The 25,755-nt window shown below is 44.3% G+C and overlaps 1 protein-coding gene across 8 annotated transcripts in view; it reads right to left on the bottom strand.

Moving 5' to 3' along the window:
* The window catches only part of SLC43A3 (solute carrier family 43 member 3), a 42,406-nt gene extending 24,668 nt beyond the window's left edge, over positions 1 to 17,738 (bottom strand). Inside the window, exons 1-2 of one of the 8 annotated variants that reach the window (XM_077933104.1) lie at positions 17,645 to 17,730; positions 16,124 to 16,192 (exon numbers count right to left, since the gene is read on the bottom strand). Coding sequence is in view for 3 of the 8 variants with exons in the window: in XM_028738629.2 (XP_028594462.2) it covers positions 288 to 387 (100 nt within the window). In the remaining 5 variants the exon portion in view is untranslated. Of the gene's footprint in view, positions 1 to 287; positions 424 to 1,941; positions 2,102 to 5,763; positions 6,026 to 16,123; positions 16,193 to 17,248; positions 17,392 to 17,642 lie in introns of those variants that run through there. The other 7 variants (XM_077933107.1, XM_028738649.2, XM_028738667.2 and 4 more) reach the window with 7 other exon arrangements.
* Between the last annotated feature and the right edge of the window lie 8,017 nt (positions 17,739 to 25,755).

The following is a 25,755-nucleotide window of genomic DNA, read 5'->3' as shown; positions in this document are numbered from 1 at the left end:
TGCTAAATTGCTTCCTCCAGATTCTTGCTTAATCTCATTTCTTCCACTACCATGCCACCACACACCTCGATACCTCTCTGCATCCCTCAGTTATATTTTTTTACCCACTCAAGTCTATCCAGCAAGGACTCTTCTTACTCTTTGATCACCTCCCTTCACTTTCCTGAGTCATTCTCAATCTCCCAAATACGTATCTCTGTTCCTTCATGCCTCACAGCATCTGGTTCCCCTTAGAATCATTCAGCTATTTTCAAAACTTCCTCATATTTTCCCCATAAACATCTTACCCTTGGCTAAGCTCTCATGGGCTGGACACCTGCCAGAGAGTGAAGAGGGGCAAGAGATGCTGCTGACCTGCATATGCGCCTCATGTCTCAGAAGTGACATGGTTTTCCACAAGCCACTCTCAGGCAAGACCCGAAAGACACACAGCTGCCTCCAGAGAGTGAGACCTTTGCCAATGAAGGCAGGTCCAGTCAGCAGAATAATGAACAACAGGAAGCAGACACTGGACTGGGACCACATGCAACTTAAGAGAATGCCCAGAGTCTCTCTCCTCCCTTCTGTCTCCTCCCTCCTTCCCTAGAGGAAGGAAACAAATGTTGAAAGAGGAGATCCTCTGGTGGAAGAAGTCTCAGTCAGACAAACAATGGCACTTGTGATGGGTACACTGACACATATTCACCAGTACTGTCACATTCATGCATAAACTGCTGCCCCAGATCTCTCCTTTACTCAGTTTCTACCCAGATATTTCACACAGCATTGGCTTTTTCCTGTGAGACACCAGGACACTTCATGGGAAGCTGAGGTACACGGCAACTTCCTCACCCATAAAATAAATTAAATACATGTGGTGCACTTCACAAGTGATGAAATGCACATTTTGATCAATGCTGGAATTTATCTCTGCAAAAGAAGAATATTTCACCACATAAAACGGCCCCAGAAGACCTTCCTGTAGCGCAGGTCTTCTTAAGTGTGACCCAGCATTTGGTGCTCAAACTGTGTGAAAGGGGTGCCAAAACCTCTAGCTTACAAATGTAACACCTTCCTTAAAGCTTATGGCTCAATATCTTGTTCCCCCAAATGCTGACCTTTTTCTCAGAAAATTGAAAAACCCTGAACTCTGGGCTTAATTTGAACAGGAGCTTGATTCTGCAATGGTTGGCGATTATATGGCAGAACTGTAGAACTCTAGAGTTGCTAGGGGCAACATTTTACAGATGAAATTACACATTGCTGAAAGCTCTACTCCAGATCTACTGCTTTTGTTTTTATTTATTATTATTATTATTATTATTATTATTATTATTATTATTATTATCATTATCATTATTATTATATTTCTTAGTTGCTTTATCTTGGCCAGGGCAACCCAAAGCAACATACAGCCAACTCTACCAAAAATCAGCAGGGTGTTGGATTGTTTGGTTAAAAATGTCCTGCAATATGGCATCAACAGTTCAAAAATGTACCTTAAGCAGCTGCAGTGTGTGTATGTAAAATAGCACAGGACCTTGGTGCACACATGCATGCTTTGACATCAGTGGAGGGCAACTTATGGCTCTTGGCATAAGCACCATGCAGGTGGCAAGGAGGAGGAAAATGAAGGGAAAGGGGGAAGAGAGAAAGGAGTGGCAGAAAGAAAGAAAAGGGGCAACTCCAGCTTCACACAGATTTGAATACTAACCCACCCACCATTGGTTTGCAGAGCCTCCCCCCACTGAATGTGGACCCTCAACAGATTTTTTTAAAAAAGGATTCACCACCCTAATTTACATGGATGCATGCTAGAGGCAAGATGAGTCCCCCCTCCCCCCCCCATTTCTGCAGACCTGGAGTAGGCAGCTGAAACTCCAAAGGATGGCATATCTAGGAACTCCCCCTGACAAAGTTCAAATAAGGCATTTCCCCAACCAAACAAAAATAGGCACTTACCAGGGGCTAGAACAGAAGGAGGGGCAGTTGGCATGTATGCAGAGGTGCTCTGAGCAGGCTCAGAATGCCTTAGGCTCAACAGAGCTAACGCCCCGCAAATCTAACAACTGCCAAAACTTCCCCCTGGCTTTGCTGCTGCTCCACACCCTTCCCTTAGGTCTACAATATGTGGAGTAGACAAATTCTCTGTTCCTATCTACCCAGACCCAGAAGTCTGCAATCCCTCTGCTCCTTATCTCAGCCACTTGGCTAGGCTAGCAACCCGTTATGTAATGATGGGCTGGGCCAGCCCCAGCACTTGACAGAGAATCATAAATGGGCAACAAATTAGTTACTTAATTTATTATGGTAATTTTTTTAGTGCCAGGGAGTGGGGCAGGGAGAAGTACTTGTGGGATTTTCTGCTCCAGGTGCCAAAATAACTCAACCAACCTTCCAGTTACAGATAGGTAGCCGTGTTGGTCTGCCATAGTCAAAACAAAAAAATTCCTTCCAGTAGCACCTTAAAGACCAACTAAGTTAGTTCTTGGTATGAGCTTTCGTGTGCATGCACACTTCTTCAGATACACTGAAACAGAAGTTGCTGAATTGCAACTTATTACCAAACTTAAAACCATGGAGAGACCTGGTCTGAACAAAGACATTGGATTCTTATCTCATTATACATGACAAAGCCATTTTTCACCTCCTCACCTCTCACCCCTTGCTTTTTCCTGTAAGACCTATTGCAGTCGTTAAGAGTCGTCAACAGGCTCATCACAGCTATCTGCCAATCACCCATTCCCACCACCCTTCTGAGTAATACCCCTCCCCACCTTCTCACTATATAGAAGGATCTGGCAACTTCTGTTTCAGTGTATCTGAAGAAGTGTGCATGCACACGAAAGCTCATACCAAGAACTAACTTAGTTGGTCTTTAAGGTGCTACTGGGAGGAATTTTTTTGTTTCAACCAACCTTGAATACTAGGCACCTTGACTTGGGAGAGGGGTGCTGTTTTGCCACTCTGCCTCAGGCAGCAAAATGCTATGGCCTGACACTGTGGCCCACAAAAGACCCCACAGGCAGAAGAGAACCTCTTGCAGAAATTCCTCCAGTTTCATTTACAAGGCTATGATCTTAATAGCATTTGCCTTAGAGGTCACCAATGAATTACTGCTGGATGCGCCCCTTTAGCTTCCTGCTATTTCTCTTGGGATTGTTTAAATTAAAATGAGATGTCAAGCTCAAATGGGTTGGAGGGCTCAGCTCTCCGCATAGCAGATGCACAAGGGCACAGCTACATATATTTTCCCATAGACAAAAGAATTATAGCTGTGCCCTTGTACATCTGCTAGACAGTACTACATGAATTCACCTCCATTAGATGACAAGTTTGAAATAATTTTAAAAGGTCTGATGCCCTACCCTATGGTTTTGTGAGTACTTTGTAGAAACATGTCACATAATGTGCCCTTAAGGTACATTCCCTGAAACATTTGCAGAAGGATAGATACAGAGGTTAGGGAATTTTGAATAAAACCAGTATATTTTTTGCATTTTTAATTGATTTTCAAATATAATGTAAAATCAAAACAGAAGGAATGAACAAAACAAGTCTTTGAGGCTTTACAAAGTCCTAGATTCTTTACTGCTCAATTTGCCTTAAAGTCACAAAGCAAAAAATTGGTTAGGATTTAGGTGGATGAGTTCCTCCCAAAAGCAGTGCAATTGAAAGTGAAAGGAGAGACCTGGTAAAAGTCATACCTTGACTGGCAGCTAGAACTGCAAGTCACAGAATCCCTCCCCTACTTCCTGCCTCTTTTGTGCCTGGTGTTTTCAGTTAATAAAGAAGTAGGACAAGGTTACAAAATATATATTTTAAGAACACCTTAGGAGACTTCCCAAGATTCTAACACTGTTCCAGAGCTTCGGAGCTAGGCAGCTACACCCTAGACTGCCTTGGATCCAAGCTATTTTGGATTCCAAAGTGGTCCAGGTATCTCAGAGATGAAGATCTGCAAACTCTGCCTTTTCCACAGAAACTACATGCTATCTTGACTGTTCACAGCACTGGGACTTCAAGAAGTAGGACTGTATTAACATGGTGTGTGATGGGCATCCTAACTTTCTTACAGAGGAGTTTCCAAAGGAGACATAATGATGACCAAATAAAGTTCTAAGTCAATCTACCAAGGTAATGAATTAAAAAACACTGAATTTGTGTACACAATCTTTAGTGCTTTACTGTGAACTATCGTAACGGAGACTACATAGTGTGGGTGTGTGGAGGAGGGGAACAATGCAACCCTTCACTCTGTAAGGCAAGTGTGAGTAACCTTTGGCCCTCTAGACATTGCTAAGCTACAACTCCCAAGCATGGCCAATGGACAGGGATAATGGGAGTTGTACTTCAGCAACTCCTGGCAGACCAAAGGTTCACCACGTCTACGCTATATAGTGAAGGGCCAGTTAATAATCTTTTGTGCCTGTGAGATCCAGCTCACCATTTATTTTCCATGATCTGCTCTTCGTTGTCACACAGACCTACTTAAAAGGAGTGACAGCTACCATCAAGGCCACTTTGTTGCAACCCAGTCATGAAAATTATCCAGATATTCTCTTTTGCCCTCACAGAACACAATTACTGCTCACCCCCTCCAAGAGGGGGGCAGGGTTTGCGACACCACGCAGCAGTTCCTGGGACCAGGGTGCCACCCACCTTGGCTACAGGGTTGCCACCTCCCCGTCCCCATCTCAGCGGGTCAATGGGCTGCAGGCTGGGGGCAGGGCGAGGGTCGGAAAAAGGCCAATCCTCTTAGGCCCAGGCTCACTTTGTTTTCTTTCCAGGTTCACCCACCCAACCCTCCCTAAAATACAACACGGTCTTCTTTTGCAGGCTAACCTCTTGCTTCCTAGGTCAGCAGGCGCTGCTATAGTTGTAAGATGGTTGCTGTGTTCAGAACCGGGAAGGAATTTCCCTGCATTGGCAGGTTTTGCCTTCCCCATAGCAATTTGTCACAACTTTGGCGGTTTTAGGCCTTGGTCGGTATTCTATAGTCTATCTTTGAGATGGGGGTAGCATCTGCATGCACCCCCATGCGGCAGCAGGATTCATGAAAGGGTTGCTTGCAGGAGTCACTGGTGCTGGAGCGGCAGCATACAGTCAAACTCCCAGCTTTGGCGAAGTGGGAAGGCACACTGTGTAAGTTCACACTTTACAGGCCCCTCCCACAACACATGACTGCCCTGCACATCCTCAGCCTATGAGAGGGATACCTTCCAAGGCCTAAGCCAAGGTTCCTACACCTGAAATTCGATAAAGTTGTGGCCTCATTTAAGCCCATACATTGTTGTCATGTCTCATTCCTGGCAGGTAGGCTCCAAGGACAGGGTTTAGCGTGTGGGCTCGCAATATAACTCAGACTGCAAGCATCACAAACTAGATAACAAAAAGTCAAGGGGTTAGGCTGCTTCATATCTGCAACTTAGAACTTAATGCATATATCTTCCACTAAATAAATATGCAGCAAGATGCCCACTCTACTTCTCCACCCATATCTCCACACCAACAATTCCAGGATATTTGCATTTTCCTGATTACTACACAGGCGGTGCAATCCCTTCTGCCTTAAGAGCCCTACAGAAAACGGTACACGTGCATCAGTTCACCAAGCAACAATCTGTTTAGACTTAACAGTTTTGTCATGGAAATGAGGGACAGAAGACAGCCCACTTTGGCTGCACTTGGAGCTTTTCTGTACAAAACCACATCACTCTCCTAGTACACAGTAAGAATTACAGTTGTAACATGCCAATTGACCTAAACCTGGGGAAAACTTACATGCACCTCAGAAGACCACTAGCCTCTCTTCAAAGCTGGAGATGTACCTACGTTGCTTTGTGTCTTCCATTGCGCTGCACGTTCCACCATCTGGATGTCTTAGCTCAGGCATGTCCAAAGTCCGTTTGGGGGCTTAATCTGGCCCGCCCCGCCGGTCGGTTTAATCCAGCCCCAGACCCTGTGGCAATTTATTTCCTGGGGTAAAATCCTTTAAAAAGCTCAACTACTTTGGTCGGTCCTCACATATGTTCACTTCATCAAATCTGGCCCTCTTTGAAAAATGTTTGCCCCCCCCCCTGTCTTAGCTGAACTCCTGAATGTGTGCCATTAAGCAAATCTCATGGGGGGTGGGCATGTGTGTGTCTTCCAAGCCATTAGCGCTGCTCCCACTCCAAGCTGCAAGAAGCAGGAACAAGCACCTTCTGCTACCGCTTACAGTTAGAAAGACCTTTTAATTCCTAACGAGACTTTGCACCTTACACTTGTTTATTTAACTTCCTTAATGGACCCTTAATGGAGGTACATTATTGCAAGGGCTTGTGAAAAGTCCACTTAATTATGCCAAAGGAGTTGCTTTCCAGCACTAAAGATTAACTTTGGCCCAGAACTATCACTCTTTCCATATGCCTGGATTTCCCTTTCCCACTGCATTGATTGTGTGTCATTATTGACACCGACTATGCCAGCATTTGTAGGTCACACTTTCTAAAATCATTATGATTCCCTCAGTAATTTTTCTGTTAACCTTTCCGTCACATCAGGATTTTTTACAACTATGCAGCTGGCGTGGCAGAGTGATGCCTGCACTTTGGTCCAGGGTGGTTTAATTTACCACAGTTTAGGGACAGACAACACATATATCTGAGATTAAAGTGTCAATGGGACACACACTCCCCCTGTGGCATAATAAACTGTCTATGCATGGGATACACAATCCTACCCCCTCCCCACACACACACATCTTGTTAGCATCTTCAGACAAACATAATGCTTATTTAATGGTTAGTATAGTGCTTCAAAACCTGGCAAGACCTGTTTGACCCGAGAAAATAGAGCAGGCATATTATTTATTAAATAATATCCCACTTTTCCTCCAGAGAATTCAAAGCAGCATACAAGATCTTCCCCATCGCTCACTCTAATTTAATCCTTTGAGGTAGGTTAAACTGAGAGGTAAGGACTGGCCTGAGTCACTTCGTCCACTGAACACAGTGCCTCCTTGCACAATATTAAAATACACAGACAAAAGAATACCACTTTTTATTTATTTTGTTTAAATATGTATAAGCACACTTTCATATAAAATACTGCAAGGCAGCATACAAACTAAAAATACAATACTATAATAAAAACAAGAAAAACACCAGGCATACCAGCTGATTGGCAAAAAAAATATCTCAGGTTCAAAAAGCCTGTTTTTCAGAAGATGTCTAAAAGCGAGCAGATGACTCCTGCTGAACCTCTACTGGCAAGGAGTTCTGCAGGTCAGGGTCTGCCACACTATAGTCTCAGTTTGTGGTGAAGGCCAGCTGAACTGGGGTTGGCCTCCTATGCCCCATCAGAAGACCTCAGTGATCAAGCTGAAGCATAAAAATGTGATGGCATGGATGGAATAATGTCTACTGCTATAGTGCAAGTACATTTTTCAGTCAATTTTAACATTGCACTCAATCTTTTCTATTGCTATGCATCAAATTAATCTAGGCATTCAGATCATATTCAACCTATTCTGAGGACCAGGCCAAGACATTTAGGTACACAAGGCAAACCACAAAATGGTGGGGGGCTCTGCTAGGAAAGAAGGGGTGAGTGAAGCTCTACATCCGGGGGGGGGGGGAGATTTACATTGGGAACAATGGGGGAAGGAGACCAGCAGCCCCTTCTATTCGCCAGGAGGCCACTCTAGAGCCAGCATAGGAGGAGCTATTGAGGAGATGACAGATTCAGCCTCCAAGGAGTGCAGCACAGTTTTTGCTGTCACTGAGATGGCGGCGGCAGCAGCAGACTATGTATTGAAAGCCAGATCTGCTGCCCCTGTGGGATCCTGCTGCCTGAGGCAGTTGCCTCCCCTTGCCTCGTGGGTGGACCAGCCCTGCCTATTCTGCACTGATTCCAAGTCAATTCAATGTGCTGGCTTTGGCTTTTAAAACCCTAAACAGTTTGGGATCAGGTTATCCAAGGACCACCCTGATCTCCAGCCCGTCACTAGGAGCTGTTAGATTGCTGGGTAACAGATATAAGACCTTTTGTCCCCACACCTTTGGAACTTCCTCTCCATGAAAACACGTACTATTGCTTCATTATTTATGTTTTAAAAGAAATCTCTGAAGATGTTTTTATTCCAGTCTGCACTTGATTAATTACCGTAATGGGATATGCCTGAAGGTTTTTAGTTGTTGATAGTTTTCAGTTACTATGTTAATATTAATGATTAAACTGCAATCACTGTTATTTTCAAGTGTTTATCGCCTCGGAAGGACAGCGTGTCCTAAAAGATGTGATACATTTATGTAGATTTCATAATTATATAAAATCATTTTGAGCAAGACTCTTTATAAGGGGGAAATGCTCAATTATGACTCTTTAAAAAGTTTTTAAAATGTGTTTGTTAATTACAACGATAACAATTTTGTATTTTTGGTCTTTATTCTATGCACTTATACCATATGCAGGGCTTTTTTCAGCTGGAACTCAGTTCTGACACCTCTCAGGTGGGCACCATTGCCATTCTAAGAGAACAAGGGATGTGTTCATGGTGAGTTCTGGCACCTATTTTTCTAGAAAAATAGCACTGGCCATATGCATATATTATTTGAAGTTTTTAAGTAAATTAGGTGGTTTTTTTTATTAAATACCTTTTCCTCAAGTATATTGTCTTTATATAATTTGGTAGTGTAAATCCTGCCAGAACCCACTGAGAAGGACAAAAAACTTCCTTCATAAAAAAGGTAAAGGTAAAGGTACCCCTGCCCGTACGGGCCAGTCTTGCCAGACTCTGGGGTTGTGCGCTCATCTCACTCAAGAGGCCAGGGGCCAGCGCTGTTCGGAGACACTTCCGGGTCACGTGGCCAGCGTGACATCGCTGCTCTGGCGAGCCAGAGCCGCACACGGAAACGCCATTTACCTTCCCGCTAGAAAGCGGTCCCTATTTATCTACTTGCACCCGGGGGTGCTTTCGAACTGCTAGATTGGCAGGCGCTGGGACCGAGCAACAGGAGCGCACCCTGCCGCGGGGATTCAAACCGCCGACCTTTCGATAGGCAAGTCCTAGGTGCTGAGGCTTTTACCCACAGCGCCACCCGCGTCCCCACACTTCCTTCATAGCTGACCTTATATTGCCATTTTAGCTGATAACTTAGTGTTATCTAGGTACTGGGGAGAGTAAGAAACTCACTGGGAGTGGGGGGGGCAGAAATATAATACAGAGAACTTGTCAAACACCTAGTAGTCACAAAAAATAGGTGGTATGTACATTTCCCCTTCATGGATCACTGCCTTGCCATGGCGAAGGGGCTTGAATAACTCAGAGAAGCTATGAGCTATGCCGTTCAGGGCCACCCAAGATGGACAGGTCATAGTGGAGAGTTTTGACCAAACGTGATCCACCTGGAGCAGGAACCAGCAAGCCACTCCAGTATCCCTGCCAAGAAAACTCCATGGACAAAGACAACAGGCATATAAGTGCCTGGAGCGCAGTGGTCGATGGGGTCACGAAGAGTCGGACACGATTAAATGACTAAACAACAACAATGCTACATTTAACTCAGTGGGTCACAAGTAACTGTACAAGTCTGTAACAGTTGGGTGTATGAAATCCATGGTCAGCCTTACAGCCAGACTGTTTGGTTCCTCCCTTGAAAATGGGAAACAGCAGCTGGTCCAGAATCACAGCTTCTTGGTTAGTGGTCAGGAATGGACTGCAGAGTTTGTGCAGTGCTAGAAGAACTGCACTGGTCTGGACTACAGGTTAGTTTCCAGGCACAATCCGAGGTGGTAGTTCTTTTACAGTCCTCAATGTCCTGGACAAGGATACAGTACCTCTGGTACCACTTTTCCCTACATAAACTGCCTTGTGTGCTCGATTTGTCTCTCAAACCCCTTTCCTGGCCTCCACAACCAGGGCCAGCCTGAGGCTAACCTGTGTCTCCTCCCTCCCTATCAGGGAAGATGGAGTGAGTGAAGATATACATGAGGAACAAGGGGGCAAGAAAGATTGACATCAGGATCTGCTGCCCCCAGGGATACTGTCACCTCATCTGGACTCATGGGCGGGTGAAACCTGGCCACAACTCTCAGAGGCAGAGCTGGTAGCTACAAGAAACAGGCCCTTTTGGGCAGCAGCACATATGCCCTTTAGAAATCTGTCCAGAGGAGCCCAGGTCCAAAGAGAAGTTGGCAACCCTAACCACCACATTTCCCTTTTTTAGATGGCAATGTCTCCAGGTGGAAAACATAACTTTCAAGCATAATGGAGCCCCAGTATTTTAGAAATGTACTGTCGCTTTTACTAATTTTTCAGAGGAGAGCTCTTTATTCCACCGCATACCCTTCCTGTACTGTGCAGATGTCTAAATCAGGGTTGCCACATTTCAAAAGGTGAAAATCCAAACACAAAAGTTGTTGTGTGTTTTTTGCGTTTTTAAACTATTTTTAAGAAAAATCAGCAAAATGACACTGCTGCCATGGGTTGCCATATGGATTTTCCAGGACATTTCACCAATTTCTGCCCAGACACTGCTTTCAACTTCAGTATTCTGGGTATGTCCAGGAAAATCTGGACATATGACAACCCTAACTAAACTTTCATGTAGTGTGTATACTCTGTGTTCAAATTGTAGAATGGGTAACATCTCAGTTGTGGTGCATATATTTTCAGGTTAACAGATAGCTAAACAATATGTGTGGATTATCAACAGGTAATGTGCACAGAAAAGAAATTCTTAAGAAAATGGTCTCTTGGAGAGGTCCAATGCAATTACGTATGTCATATCACAGAATCATTAATGATGACTTTTCCTAAGATGTTTGGAACCTGATGGATCTGCCTGATGTTAACCAAGTAATTTCTAGCACTAATTTCTCATGAGACTATCTCTAGAGCAGGGGTAGGAAACCTGAGGCCATCCAGATGTTCCTGGACTACAGCACGCACCACGCAACTGGAGTCCAACAAAATCTGGAGATACACAGATCCCCCATCTCCCAACATATTATGTCACAATGGATAGAGAGGCTCTGTTGTGCAAGGCCCTTTAAAATGCATGGGAGTTGTATAGCAGCACAACCACGTTTTATCACTGCTCACGTCCATTTTAATTGGGCTAAAGGAACAGGAAAACATCCTAGTGTACAAACCATTTTAACCAATACATGTGGCAGGTGTCTGTTTTGTCTTGAGTTGCAAAAAGGCTGTAGCTATAAAGCAGTGAAGAAAAACTAACCAGATCCACCCATTAGTTTTGAGAGGTGGCGGAGGAAGGGAGACAAGGAAGGTGTTTGAAATGCATTCATCATAATCACCCAGATTGTTTTGCTTGCAGAAAAAGCCTAAGAGAGAAGAGGTAATAAGGCTGCACGGCTGGGAAGGAAGACTGAAAGGAATCTAATCACAAAGTAAAACAGAATCTGTGTGCAAAGTATAGGAGCAGCAGCAGATAAGTCTGACATAAAGAGCAACATGCTGATGACAGTACTCTGTCATTTAAACCATGAACAGTCAGTGGGGCTGTAAAACAAGAACACTTTTGCGGTAAATTATCTGGAATTATCTGGGAAAGCTACAGTAGAGGCTCCTCATTATACAGATTGATTGTTTCTATTTTAAACGTTCGCAGGCACGCACACACAAAGCCCTAAGGCCACTACTTATGCACCTGAGACAGTCATTCAGGAATGCAGACTCAGGTGCATTGCATTTCAGCAATCCCAACAGAAGCAGAATCAGTTCCTCGGTCATCTTTGGGGGAGGGGATGCTTCTTTTGGGCTGTGTCCCACAAACCATAATTTCAGCATTTTCTTCCACTTCTCTGTTTTGTTAGTACTGTATTGTGCAAATCAAATAGTAGTAGGGACATACATTTCATTTCATTTCATAACTTACATTGCAAGTAAGACATGTTGAAATGCTGGGTTGCCAACTTTTAAGGGCCCTGTTCCCTTCTTGGTAGGGGCAGCCTGGTGTGTGTGGGGGAGGCTATGTTACCAAGTGGAGTTTTCCTCATTACTTTTGCCTCCTTGCCAGGAAAAGTTGTTAAATTTCTGCTCATTAAACTGCAGTTAAATGGTCAGGAACAGGGCTGGTATGAATGTTGGCAACCCTAACAGAAACCTTCAGATGTTCCTATACTATGCATAACAAAGCTCTTGCTTGTTTGTTTATGAGGGGATAATCATTTATACAAGAACAATAGTAAGTTGCATTTAGAGAGAAAAGACAACCCAGATTTACCCCAAAAAAGAATCTTGGACCTGTAAGCAGAACAAACAAACCCTGGGAGAGTACAGTTTATGGTCTCTTTAGGGGAAATGAGGTACAGCCTGGTACATACCAGGGCTGAAGGCAAACTCTCTACCATCAGCCTCTTCGCCAGTCCAAATTCACATCTCTTTTGGATATAAAAGACTAGCTCATTAAATGCCAAGCATGACACTGCTGGAACAGACCAAAACTGTCCAGCATATGACCCCAGGGACTGGTTTCCTTGGGTTATAAACAGCCTATTCATGGTGCTACAATGCACACCTCCCCCTCTCAGAAACACTTCATAGTCTTCTCATTCCATACAGAGCTCCCTTCTGTGCTACAGAGACGGACTCTCTGTCCAAAATCAGTCTTGCTCCTCCTCCTCATGAAGTACAAGCCCTCTTATGCATCTGCCCATATCACTGGCTTTCCAGGTCTCCATTTTCTTTTTTTACTGACCCTATATTTGTACAGTACAGTACAGTACAGTAAAAAGCTATGCTGCAAATAAGTAGATAAAGTTTTTTCTCATCACTTGTATCTCCTTGTTTGTTTGTTTTTAAAAAATCGCCGGCAGACTTTCTGCTTGCCACGTGTTCGAGGCAGAAGAACATGATTGTCAAAAATAGTTGCTGATCATGTTAAGACTAAAATAAAATTTAAAAATTGGTGCCTTGAAGCATTCTAATATAAGGAACAGAACCATTAATATGTATGCAGAGTAACATAAAAAGAGATCATTAATTGATTTGAGTTTGGGAAGAATTCACTTTCAATTTGTGAATAATTAACTACATAAAACAGAATAGAGAGACACGAAGGTCATGAGTAGAAATGCATTGAACAAAATGCCCTTGCTGGTCAGTAGGTATGCTGCTAAGCAACAACCAAAGGCTCTGATTCAGCAAAGCATTTAACTCAAATCCAGCAAACTTAGCAAGCCACACTGTGAAGCACCTCCCCTCTCCTTTAAAAAGCAGGTGTGGAGCAGGAGGTGAGGGGCTTGAAGTGGGCTGTGGGGAGACAGGTGGGTGAGGTGTAAAGAGAGGTGTTAGGGAAGGGTAGTAGACAATATCGGCAAACAGAGCAAACAGGGATGGCAGCTCCTTGTATCTGAAGAAGGTATCTGAAGGTATCTGAAGGTATCTGAAGAAGTGTGCATGCACACGAAAGCTCATACCAAGAACTAACTTAGTTGGTCTTTAAGGTGCTACTGGAAGGAATATTTTTTTGTTTTAGCTCCTTGTATGTTTGATACCCTTTTAACTGGCCAGGGGAGGTGAGTCTGGCTGCTGAAAAATAGCCCTGGGAATTGCAGCTTGGCAAGAGTGCTGCAAATAAAGTTAGAATTCTCTAACCTCTATTTACATAGCAATTCCTTAAGGAGACATAATTATGGTTAGGGAGAATCTTGTCTTAAACCAGCTGAGCAAGTAGCCTTACCCTTTTCCTCTGCAGAATATCAATTCTCCTCATAGAGGCAGCAATACAATCAAAATTATCTGCAGAGAGGGATCCTATGCAGGCCTACTTGGAAGTGTATTCTGTTGAGCTCAGTGAGACTTGCAGTAAAATCCTATGCATGCCTACCTCTAGAAGTAAACCCTTGATTTTAATGAGCCCTACTTCCAGGTATGTGAGTACATTACAACCTAAATTCCTAGTTAATGCACTTAGGATTGGAGTCTAAAGACAGGGCTATATTGACTTAAGGTCAATTCAAACTATAAAGTATCTAACAAAGGCAGCAATTTCTACACCCACTTACATGGAAGCAAACTGCACTGAACTCAGTGGCACTCGCTTCCACGGAGACATATATAGGATTGCACTGTTCATTCCAATTACATTTTAGTAGTTGTGTGATACTCTTGGAAGTCCCTTTTCTGTGACAATATTGAAATATCTTATCCACCCAAAATTAATAAGAGGTGGCAATAGCATTACTGCTGCCCTTCAGCGATTCTGAAATGTGGGATCAGACCTACACAGTAAAACAAACTAACTAACCCTCCTTAAAAGTTTATTATGGCTCTTATCTTCAGTGATAGCCAAGGTCAAATCCACTAGGGATTTGCTTCTTGACTAGCTCCAGGCCTCATTTATTTTATCCTTGTTGCTAATTTCAGCTGCTATGTTGACTTTCCAAACAGTGGTGTGGGGATAAGGACATTTTCCAAGCTTCAGACTCCCCCATCTCCTGGGTCAACAAGAATAAAACTTTCCACAGGAACTCTGATTTCACAACATATTGTCATGGCTATCAGATCAAAAAGAGAAGGCGGCCTACAGCTTTAATTATCTCACAGAAGAGCTTTTCTCACCCCTTGCTGAAATCCCCTTTTTCAACAGAAACCCTCTCCTCTTTTACATCTCACCTAGGGCTTTCAAAGGTGGAATTGAGGGGGTGGGGGTGGGCGGGGGAGAACAATTTTGCAGATTGCCTTTAAAATTGCTTTTGGGGTATCCTGGTTTTTACTTTTTGAAATATGGCAACCCTGTCTCACCACACTTGCATTCTGTTTATAGAATGGGGGAAAATATGTTGCAATTCAGTAGTGTCAATGTGACTGTTTTGTACACCCGGGTCTTTACAGTGTAACCTATAAACTAATAGCAAACTGATTTTATAGTCAAAATGGCAACATTCACACACAAACAGGTTTGGGGAAAACCCGAGGTTTATAGCAGTACAAGAAAAATATTTAGAGGAAAAGCCCTACAGGGATGAGGAGTAAACACACACACAGGGGACGGGGGGGGGGGGGGGATGTTCAGTGAGGACCGAGTATGGCCAGTATGCACAAGATAAAGAGAGAGAGAATAGAACAGAGTATCCTAGAAAAGGTTAGCTGCTGGCATCCAGCACACCACATTGCAACATTTTGTTGCAGGTTCCACTTGCTGACTACTCATTTGGGAGAAGAGTTTTTCCATGCACAACTATCTTTCTCTACACTTAGTACCACCAGCAGTCAAACACATTTACACAGCCTGCCACACACCTAAATAATATGCACTACACTCTTGTGTATGCATGCCTGCACATCCAAGTGCACCTTGTTTCTGCAAAGGAGGGAGTGAAGGGAAGGCCCAGGCACATTTCACAGCATTCTGGCTTTCTAAAACAAATAAATGTACAAGTAGCTGTGAAACATGTTTTTAAAAATATGATCTAAGGAAAAACGAACACCGCCTAATTATACCTGCGGTTTCCTCAAGGTCTTGGTCATCCCATGAGAGAGCTTTCTCCTTTTCAAAGAGGGAAGTTAGCTCATGCTCAGAAGCATAAGGTCCATTCAGAAATGTCCACAAGCAGTGGACAGGACCTAAAGGAAACACAAGTCTAGGGGAATTGGCAACTGCTCTAATACTCCCATTTAATTCCATTTTCATCCCAGCAAACAGATGAGAAAGTAGTAATTGATGCAAATTGTTCTCCTGCCGATACAAAAGGGAGATGCTTGGATATTTGGTTAAATTGATAAAAAGACAAGGTTCTGTGCAGTTTCTGACCACCTGAGGCATAGTCACAGACGACACTGTCCATTTCCTGAGCAGCACAAACTGCAGGGCCTGTATAAACTTTTAGGTAATAATTGAGCAAGTGGAAGATAAAATGAGGACTTTGCGAAATATATGATTCAGCAGACCTCAGTAGGGCACAAAATCATGTGTTCTTGCTTATGAGCAAGAAAAAGAGGCAAGAGAGAAGTCTGTGGATATCAGACAAAGACTGATTCTTTTCATTATCTCCTTGCCTGCCATTTCAGGACCACAAACAGTGGACAGGACCTCGGATAAATGCTGGAGGCAGTGTTTTTTTGGTTTTGAAAAGAGGAATAAGGCTGCAATGCTGCACACACTTACAAGGGAGTAAGTCCCACTGTACTCACATATTGCTTTTGTCCCACTGTTGCCTCTGGTCAAACAGTTGTTGAAACAATACGAAATGCTGCAAAACCTGTTTGTCAGACATAACAATGGGATGAGTGCATATGCCCTACTCAATGGCATACTCTAGCTTCAACTCTGAAAAGCAAGCAAAACAAATCACTTGTCTCCCACTAAAGAGCTTCTCTTGGGATTCCAGAGACCACTTCTGAGCAAGGCCTGTCTTTACCCAGAATCCTCCTACCTCAATATTTCACAACAGAAACTCTTCCTCCTTGTCCCAAGGATCTAGAACACCACCAGGTACTCACCTGCCCCAAAGGATACATGCTAGTACTGCCAGCTTTTCTCTAGAGAGCCAGACCTGCCATGAATTCCACATCTACTTATGCTAGTCAAGGCTGTTAACTTTCAGCATCCCAAAACCACAACACGGAACAATCTCCAGGTGTGCTGTAAGTAGTGCATGTTTGGCTTTCCTTTCAGAGCAGAGACAGATATGGGGGCTATTTTAATTTTCTGTAGAATTTTATATTGGGTCGAGATCTAGGCCTATTCATCTGTTTTCAGTAATGACACCTACCCTGGAGACAGGACAATTAAGAAACCTAAATAAATGCACAGCACGTGGGATACAAACACTTCCTCACAACGACCGGTCTGCTCAGAATTTATTTGGGTAGCCCACCTCTCATCTCTGAATAGTCACTACCTGTATCCATATAACCTCAGGCAACCTCAGGGCCATGGGTTCGAGCCCCACTTTGGGCAAAAGATTCCTGCATTGTAGGGGGTTTGGACTAGATGACCCAAGTCTATGATTCTGATACAAAAAGCAAGAAACACCTCCCTTCTATTCTTTGACCACCTTTGAGAGCAACCTACTCCCAGCTGCTCTCACACACACCTGTACAAGTCAAACTTTCTGATGTCTTCCTATGAAGTTAGGCGCCGAGGCTGCTTCCCTCCCCACATTTTCACGGCAGCAGTAGCGGCCCGACACGTGGCTCATTTATTCAGAAGTCGCCGGGGATGCATTCAAGGTAGGCAAGCTCGAGAGCAACCAACTTCCAAGATCCCTCTAACAAATAGGCGCTTTTAGGGGGCACCTGGCGCTCCAGACATACCTCCTTCCTAAGGCTCAGGGCCCCTCTTCCACTCAGTCCAATGCGAAGAGGGGGACGTCGACTAGCCCCGTGTGGCCAAAGGACAGGCTGCTCTGGAAGAGACCACTATCCGTGCCCCCCCCCTTGGAAGAGACCACTATTCCTCCCACCTGCACATATGCGCGCTGGCAACCTCCCTCAGCTGCAGGTACTTTCCCCTTCCCTTCCCACGCGCCCGGAGGTGTCAGTCACCGGCCCCGCCCCCGCCCTGCCCCCCCTGGGGCCCCTCGCCGATTGGGTGGCCGCCTCTCCCTGCCTACTCCCTCCCCTGCTTGCACAAGGCTCCCCGCTACAGGCCCGCCCCAGCCCCACATGAAAGGAAGCCGCGCGCATTTGCTCCTGCGGAGAGACTCACCCCTGCCCGCGTCAATCCGGCCGGCCGACTGTTGTCATAGCGGTGGGTCGTGCAGCCCTGGCCGTGCGCCACGGGTGTCCTCCATAGGCAGCGCGGGGTGCTCTGACGTCAGCGCGGAGACACGCCTCTCCCGCTCGCCGTCTCTTCAGGAGCCGCGTATTGGACCAGCCCCCGCCCCCCTGGGCCGCACCAGATGAAAGGGATTGTTCTCCACGACACCTTCGGCGCGCCAAAACGGCCGCGCTTTTCGCCATTAGCGAAATATATAGGCTGCTGCAGCCCTATCGGGGATTTACCTGGGGGGGGGGGGTTCTCAAACTTGGGTCTCCAGCTGTTTTTGGACTACATCATCCATAGCTAGCAGAACCAGTGGTCAGGGATGATGGGAATTGTAGTCCAAAAAAACCCCCAACAGCTGGAGACCCAAATTTGGGAAACCCTGATCCAGTACATTTTGCTCTCTGAGGCAGACATAAGAAGCTGCTTTTTACTGCGCCATACCATCGGGTCCATCTAGCTCATTATTGTCTACACTGACTGGCAGCTGCTGTCCAGGATTTCAGACCAGGATCTCTCTCAGCCCTACCAGGAGATGGTGGAGATTGAGCCTGGAGCCTTCAGCTCATAACGCAAACGCTGTAACTCTCCCCTAAGTAATTTTGGGCACATCAGGCAAAAAAAGAAAGGAGGCCATTTCCCCCTCCTTAGTAAAAATACAATAATAAATAACACTTTGCTTCCCTGCCAAGTCCCCCACCTGAGGCAGCTGCCTCACTCCGCCTGCAGTCCTGCTTTTCCTGTGTGCTAGTTTCTTGTTTTCGGGGATTTTGCTCAAACTGGAGGTCAGGGAGAACTATTCAAAAGTGGAGTCCCATACCTGTTGCCAGAAGTAGTACAGAGTATTTTACCACCTCCGCGTTTGATGTCCTACCATGTAGTTCTGCTGCGTGTGTTGAAGACCCAGTACTATCTAGAGATCATACTTCTATCACCCCATCCAGAAAAAGCAAGTGAGGATTTGCTGTTTTGATAACTGTGTGTGCCAGTTTCCTACACGCATGTGCCAAAGTGACTCACAACACAAAAAAACAATGATACAATAACTGCAGTACATATAACTGTTACAAAAAAGCCTCCCTTTAATTCACTTGAAAGGCAATCTGGCAGGCCACCAACTGCTGGGAAAGGAGGGGAAAGAGCATCCAGCTGTGCAAAGGGAGATAAGAGCACAATTTTTAGTGAGCCCAACATGTTTCAGATCCAGTTTATCCTCAGGGGTGCTCTCAAATCAGGATTGTCAATATGGTATTGAAATACTGTTACAACTTGCTAACCTGGCACTCTGCATTTTTCATGTTAATTGAATCTTTTTCATGAACAGTCTGAAAAAACTGAAAAAACCGCCATTCATAGACTCATGGAATTGTACAATTAGAAGGGATCATGAGGGTCATCTAGTCCAACCCCCTGCAATATAGGATTCTTTTGCCCAGTGTGGGGCTTGAACCCATGACGCTGAGATTAAGAGCCTCATGCTCTTCTGACTGAGCTATCCTTGTGATTCATCTGCTTTTACATAAACTGGTTACTACTGAGAACTCTGTGAAGTTCTCCCAGGTTGGAAGTAATTGTACAGGAAAATACACAGGAAAGCAGATAAGGAGAGACAAACCAAAGAGAGCCAGATAAAAGTGACCAGTGGCCCCTGATTTGTTGTAGGTTTGCCTGTAACGCGCCCACATTTCTCTATCTTTCTTTGGGGAGGCTCCAGAATGTGCAATGATCAGAGCCCAGTATACACATGTCTGTTTATTGGCATGGTGTGTGTAATGTGTAGCCAGCCTCTTCAGCTTGCAGTTTTTGTTGAGCAGCAAAGCTGAGTATGTTTTGAATTGCTAAGAAAATGCTAGTGGTTATGATGGGCAGAGTGTGTGGCAGGTAATCTAAGAGTTAACCGGCCAGAGAACTATTGTTATTGGTGGCTATAAATATATGTGAATGAATGAAAGATAGATAGATAGATAGATAGATAGATAGATAGATAGATAGATAGATAGGATGAGACAAGCTGCATCAGACCAAAGGCTGTCAAGTCCAATATCCTGTTCCCATATTGGACAAGCTGAAGCCTATTGGAAAGCCACATCCAGACATGAACACAAAAGCATTATCCCTATTATATATAGTATAATTTGGAGACCTCTGGGAAAGTGCACCACAACCCTTAATGGAACCCTTTTCAGTGAGAGCCAGGTCACCCAATGTCAAGGTGAAGGGTATGTTTTGCTCTCACCATAATAGTATCAAATACAGCACTTTGCCTAGCAAGCATTCACTTATATAAGCGGGGCATTCACTTATATAAGTGGGGCTAGGCAAAAACATTTTGCTGCCTAAGGCAAAGAACAAAATGGTAATGCACCCATTCCACATACAAAACCTGATTGGACTGCCAGCTGAATCTTCTTTCAACATTGGTGGTGGGACAACATCTTCCACCATACACAGCTTACAGGACCAACTTGCTTAGGAAACTCAGGAATGGAGGTGGGAGTGCACCTACCTCCTGACATCTTCCACCTGATGCAGCTGTCTCATTCTGCCTAATGGTAGGTCTGGCTCTGTGTGTATAAAAGGGGATACCAGCAAGTGGGGGCTAAACCTTATGCCTGCTCCTATATTCACATCTCCACCTCTCATATTCACATTCCTGATTCTTAACCTGTGTAACCCCATCCTGTGTTCAGTTTCACACAAAACTGTGATAGTGTGTTGGAGAGAGGGTTACATCTGTATTTCTACCTACCTCAGTGCAGCTAATGACCTTGTTATTGTATATAATATGAGACCTGTGTCCTTTAAATAATTCACCAAAAAGAGGGTCACACCTTATTGCAGATGGGAGAGAAGGCCAAACCATTTGACTAGTCAATTATGAAGGCTGCAAGGTTTTTTATAGTTAGGAAACCTGAATGAAATACACAATTTTACATCTGTTGAAGTAGTAGTGTGTGTAATGCATAAATGAATCCAGTGGGTTTTAAAACAAAAGCAAAAATCCTGTAATCAATAAATAAGTAAATAACCTCCAGAACTATTTGAATACTGGCGGAGGGGGCAGGTAACAAAAGGATAAATTCTCAGCTGATCCAGAAATAGTGTTGTCCTACTCCCTTTAACACAAAGAACAGTTGGTGTTATGTGGGGGCAAGGCTTATAAAAGGGATTAATCCAGCTGATCTAGAATGTATTCTGATATCAGTATGGTTTGGATTTTACTACTCCACTTTGAGGACTGAATGCGATGTGACAGGGGCAGCCATGTTTACAATCCATGTTTCCAGACCTCGTGTTGCAGTGAGGGTTAGATTTCAGAGCCTTAGTCCAGGGACCCGGGTGGGTGGGGGGAATTGCCACTCAGGGCATGGCAGGTTATGGTGGCAGTGGCAAACCTGCCCCATGTTAGCAGCTAAGCCAGCATGCTGGGGCTCACCTGGACAGGTGATCACTGCTGCAGGATTTATTTTTTCTTATTTTAATTTTTTTATATATAGTTGAGAGCTGTGGTCCATCCTTAAGCACTCCCCCTCTCCAGCTCCAATACCAGAAGGAAGCCCAACTCATGGCTATGTACGCATTGGTGCCTTGAAAAGCAGTGAGGTAGCTTCCCTCCTCACTGCAACTGACTTTCTTACATTGCTGTGTACACTGGAGAGGTTTCTTCATCCCAGATAACATTGGCTGATTTCGTTCCCCACACTGCACTGCTGCATATATGCAATGCACACCCCTCTGCTTAACCTCGGCTTTCTTTTATTCTCATCAAATGGAAGCTGGTTTAAGGGGAAGTGCATCAAACAGGAGTATTCCTTAAGAAGCTGCAGGATTCAGATGCATCATGTGTGCTCAACTTCAAGCACCAGCAGTGGGAGCGCAGTGCAGTCAGAGTAAACCATAATGTGTACAACAACACAGCCTAAGAGAAAAGTGTCTGTAGCAATAGGAGAGGCACTGCCTGGGAGGATCCAATTTCCCTCGCCCACATGCTTCTTGAAGTTAAAATCAGAATTCACTCTCCCTTTATATGTGTGTGTGGTCAGAACAGACACATCTATTAACAGATGCCCTCATCATATCCACTTTGGTTCTCAGAGGAACTCACTAAGTTATCAGTAGCAAAACCTCTCCTTACTGGCTCTGGTGCTGAAAACCTGACACATTCTGACTGAAAGCCACAGCTGCTTCCACTGCTGAGCTGGGCTATCTGTCTCACCAAGTCGCATTCTCCCAATACATCACTGCAGAAAAGCCACTGAACCCAGAAGCAGGCAGACAGGGAGCCAGGCCAGCCCATGCACTCTGGCAGCCACTCTGCATGTGCCTACATTGCTATGCTCCTATGATGATGCGGGCCTCTATGGTTGCATTACGGCATGTGCTGGAGCAGTGAGCAAGGGGCAGTGAAGTCTTGGAGGACAGAACTTTGTCGCCAAGAATACTCTGCACCCCCTTACGTAGTCTGATTCTCTCATGGGTGGTAGAGGACACTGTCCTGTTGCTAGTGCAGAAATAAGATTCAGCTACCAGTCCTAGAATCATAGAATCATAGAATCATAGAGTTGGAAGAGACCACAAGGGCCATCGAGTCCAACCCCCTGCCAAGCAGGAAACACCATCAGAGCACTCCTGACATATGGTTGTCAAGCCTCTGCTTAAAGACCTCCAAAGAAGGAGACTCCACCACACTCCTTGGCAGCAAATTCCACTGTCGAACAGCTCTTACTGTCAGGAAGTTCTTCCTAATGTTTAACCAATAGGCTTCTGTACATGCCATGGGTTGATGTGGGGGCAGCCCTGTGCTTCACCTTAAGGTAGCAAAGTGCATTGGTCTTGCTACTGTGAGCCAGACATACAACAATAGCATATGCTCTGCAGTCCCCTGCACCATCATGGGTGAAAATTGCACATGTGCCTGTTTTGCAATTATAACATATATTTGGGACATATATTTGTTATCTGAAGAAGCGTGCATGCACACCAAAACTCATACCAATAACAAACTTAGTTGGTCTCTAAGGTGCTACGGGAAGGAATTTATATATTTGGAAGTAACTGTAGCTGATTCACATATCTCCCTCTCATATAGGAGATATATATCCACTATTAAGTGTGAAGAGTTCATGCATGTTTATTTCACTTCATGAGCACATAGCAGAACTGTGGTTGCAATGAAAAGGCATACATGTGTTCCTCCCTACATGATAGTAGAGAAGTACTGCTGGCATATCCTATTTCCTACATGAAAATCATCCGTTCAATGTGTGAAGCATCCTTACAGCTTGCAAAATCCTGTAACTGAAGCAAAACTGCTACTGAGCTCATTCAAGAGGGTATGTGTATGTGCACATATTTTCCATGATGCGTGGGTGTTTTTTCATATTGAAAAAGAAGTTATGCATGAAGCTGCCCCAGAATGAACACCAAGTATTGAAAACAAGAAGAGTCTTATGATACCTTAAAGACTGGAAGATTTATTATGGAAAAAGTATTTAGGGACCAAATAAATGTTATGTCATCATAAATCTGTTTGCCTTTAACATGAAACAAGATACTATGTTGACTTTTCTCCAATAGACCTGGCTAACCCCCCTGGAAGTTGTTGCCAAGTTTTGAAATTTTACCAGCAGCCAGCAGAGGGGGCCTTAGGCCCATGTATATGTATCACTGCAATTTGACATGCCCTTTACCTAGTCTGTCTTCTGCATTATGCATAATCAGGCAAAGTGCAGAAGGGTACAAGCATGTATTTGAGGCTTGAAAGGTCTAAAACAGGTAAGTTTGAGAGGTGTTACTAGCAAGATTTACATCATAGTTCTTCAGCTGAGATCTGGTGCGCAGCAGAGGAACTCTTTGCAGATCCAACAATGATTGTGGGGAAAATGCTGGGGATGGATCGATGGTTCATTGGACGCATAGTGGGTGCCCAAAAAAAGAACCACCTGTTGGTGCAAAGTACTCTGTGCGCTGTATGTAAAAAGAAATATCTGCAATATCAGAAAGCCTACTTGTTATTCATTTGTCTGTAGCTTTTATTTCTTTTTATGCTGTATTGTAATATTGTACACCACCACAGTTGTTTTCAGATGGTGGACAATTAATAAAATTATTTAAATAGAATATGCAGATAATCCATTACATGGATAGAAGTCCCTTTGAAATGAGTTGGCCTTTCTTTGAGTAAACATGCTTAGAGTTATTGTATTGCACTTGTTGCACACGAATCAGAATTTTAAAAAATGGGAAAGTGCAGCAATTCAGAGGCAAATTGAAGGACTATGCTGGATTCTGTGGACAGAGGAAAGATGTAGTTTCAGGTGGACCCCTGATGTCTTCACTGTCAGGTTTTAATGATCAAATGTGAGGTATGAGAAGAGAAATCCTGGAAACATATAAAGAGTACATTTTCTGAAGAAGAAGAAGAAGAAGAAGAAGAAGAGGAGGAGGAGGAGGAGGAGGAGGAGTTTGTATTTGATAACCCGCTTTATCACTACCCGAAGAAGTCTCAAAGCGGCTAACATTCTCCTTTCCCTTCCTCCCCCACAACAAACACTCTGTGAGGTGAGTGAGGCTGAGAGACTTCAAAGAAGTGTGACTAGCCCAAGGTCACCCAGCAGCTGCATGTGGAGGAGCGGAGATGCGAACCCGGTTCCCCAGATTATGAGTCCACCGCTCTTAACCACTACACCACACTGGCTCTCTGCATCATTGATTAGCAGTAGAAGGGCCATAGCCGAGTGCTAGAGCATCTCCTTCAAATGCAGAAGGTCCCAGGTTCCATCTGAGGCATCTTCAGGTAGGGTTTTGGGGTATCTCCCATCTGAACCCCAGAAGACCCATTAAAAGTCTTCTTTTAAAGTCGCCATTGCTGAGCTAGATGGATCAGCGGCCTGATTCAATACAATGCAGCTTCCTATGCTCCCATCTCTGGTGAGGGGCAGGGCTTCCAGATGAGATAGTGTGGTTTAGAAGCATGTTTTGTGCAGGCATTGAAGAATTAGAACGGAACAGACATTCCCATCGTTTCCTGTTAGTTGACAAGTCCATTCCAGCCAGGTCCTTTCAGAATCTGCATAGAGATGAATGGTGCTATTTAAACTCATTTTTGAATGATCTCATACCAGGGGTTGGATAGTAAGATAACCAAGTTTGCAGATGGCATCAAATTAGTATGGATGATAACATCAAACAGACTGTGAAGAGCACCAAAAGGGTCTCTTCAAACTGGGTAACTGAGCAACAGATGGCAGAGGAGATTCAACATAAATAATAAGTGCAAAGTAACATACATTGGCTATTGGGGAGTGGGAACAGTTCCAACTTCACATATATATTCCAGTGGGGTTTGAAATGACTGCATTCACCTGTAAGAGATCACGGGGTCATGGAAGTAGCACTGAAAAAGTCAGTCCGTTGTGCTGTGGGGTTTTTTGTGGCTTTGTTTTAAAAAGGCAAATGTGATGTCAGGATGGGAAAGGGCCCAAAACAAAAACAGCAGATACCACATGGTCATTATATAAATCTCGTGTTCCCACATTTAGAATCCTGAAAGCAGTTCTGATCGCCCCCACCTTAGAGATGGTGGAGAGCTGGAAAATAACTCGAACGGAGGTGGGGTATTGATAATTGAAGCGTCTTCCCTCTAGGAAAAAGTCTCGGGAATGTAAGGTTTTGTTTTGCTTCTTTAAAGAAAAGAGTAGGACTAATAGGGTTATCCTAACTATGTCTACTCAGAAGTAAGTCCTATTGAATTCAGAGGGGCTCACATCCAGGTAACTGGGGTCAGGATTGCTTCTTTACTCTGAGATTTACACGGAGGTTTATAGTAACCATACATGAACGGCGAGGGGTGGGGTGTTTTTCTCTGAAAGCCCTAGGACACTGATGGACAACAGGTTCCTGGCAAGCAAATGGATTAATTTATGGAACTAATGGCCACAAGATGCGGTCGTGGTGACCTGCCTAGATGGTAGAAAAAGAATTGGCCACATCATTGATGATCAACTATCAGTGCTTATTAGTGCTAAAACATACACACACCAACGGTTAAACAGCC

This window comes from Podarcis muralis, chromosome 1 (genome assembly GCF_964188315.1).
Source record: "Podarcis muralis chromosome 1, rPodMur119.hap1.1, whole genome shotgun sequence".
In the NCBI taxonomy this organism is placed as follows: domain Eukaryota; kingdom Metazoa; phylum Chordata; class Lepidosauria; order Squamata; family Lacertidae; genus Podarcis; species Podarcis muralis.
The sequence above is the reverse complement of the archived record's forward strand: the minus strand, read 5'-3'. Positions and strand labels throughout refer to the sequence as shown.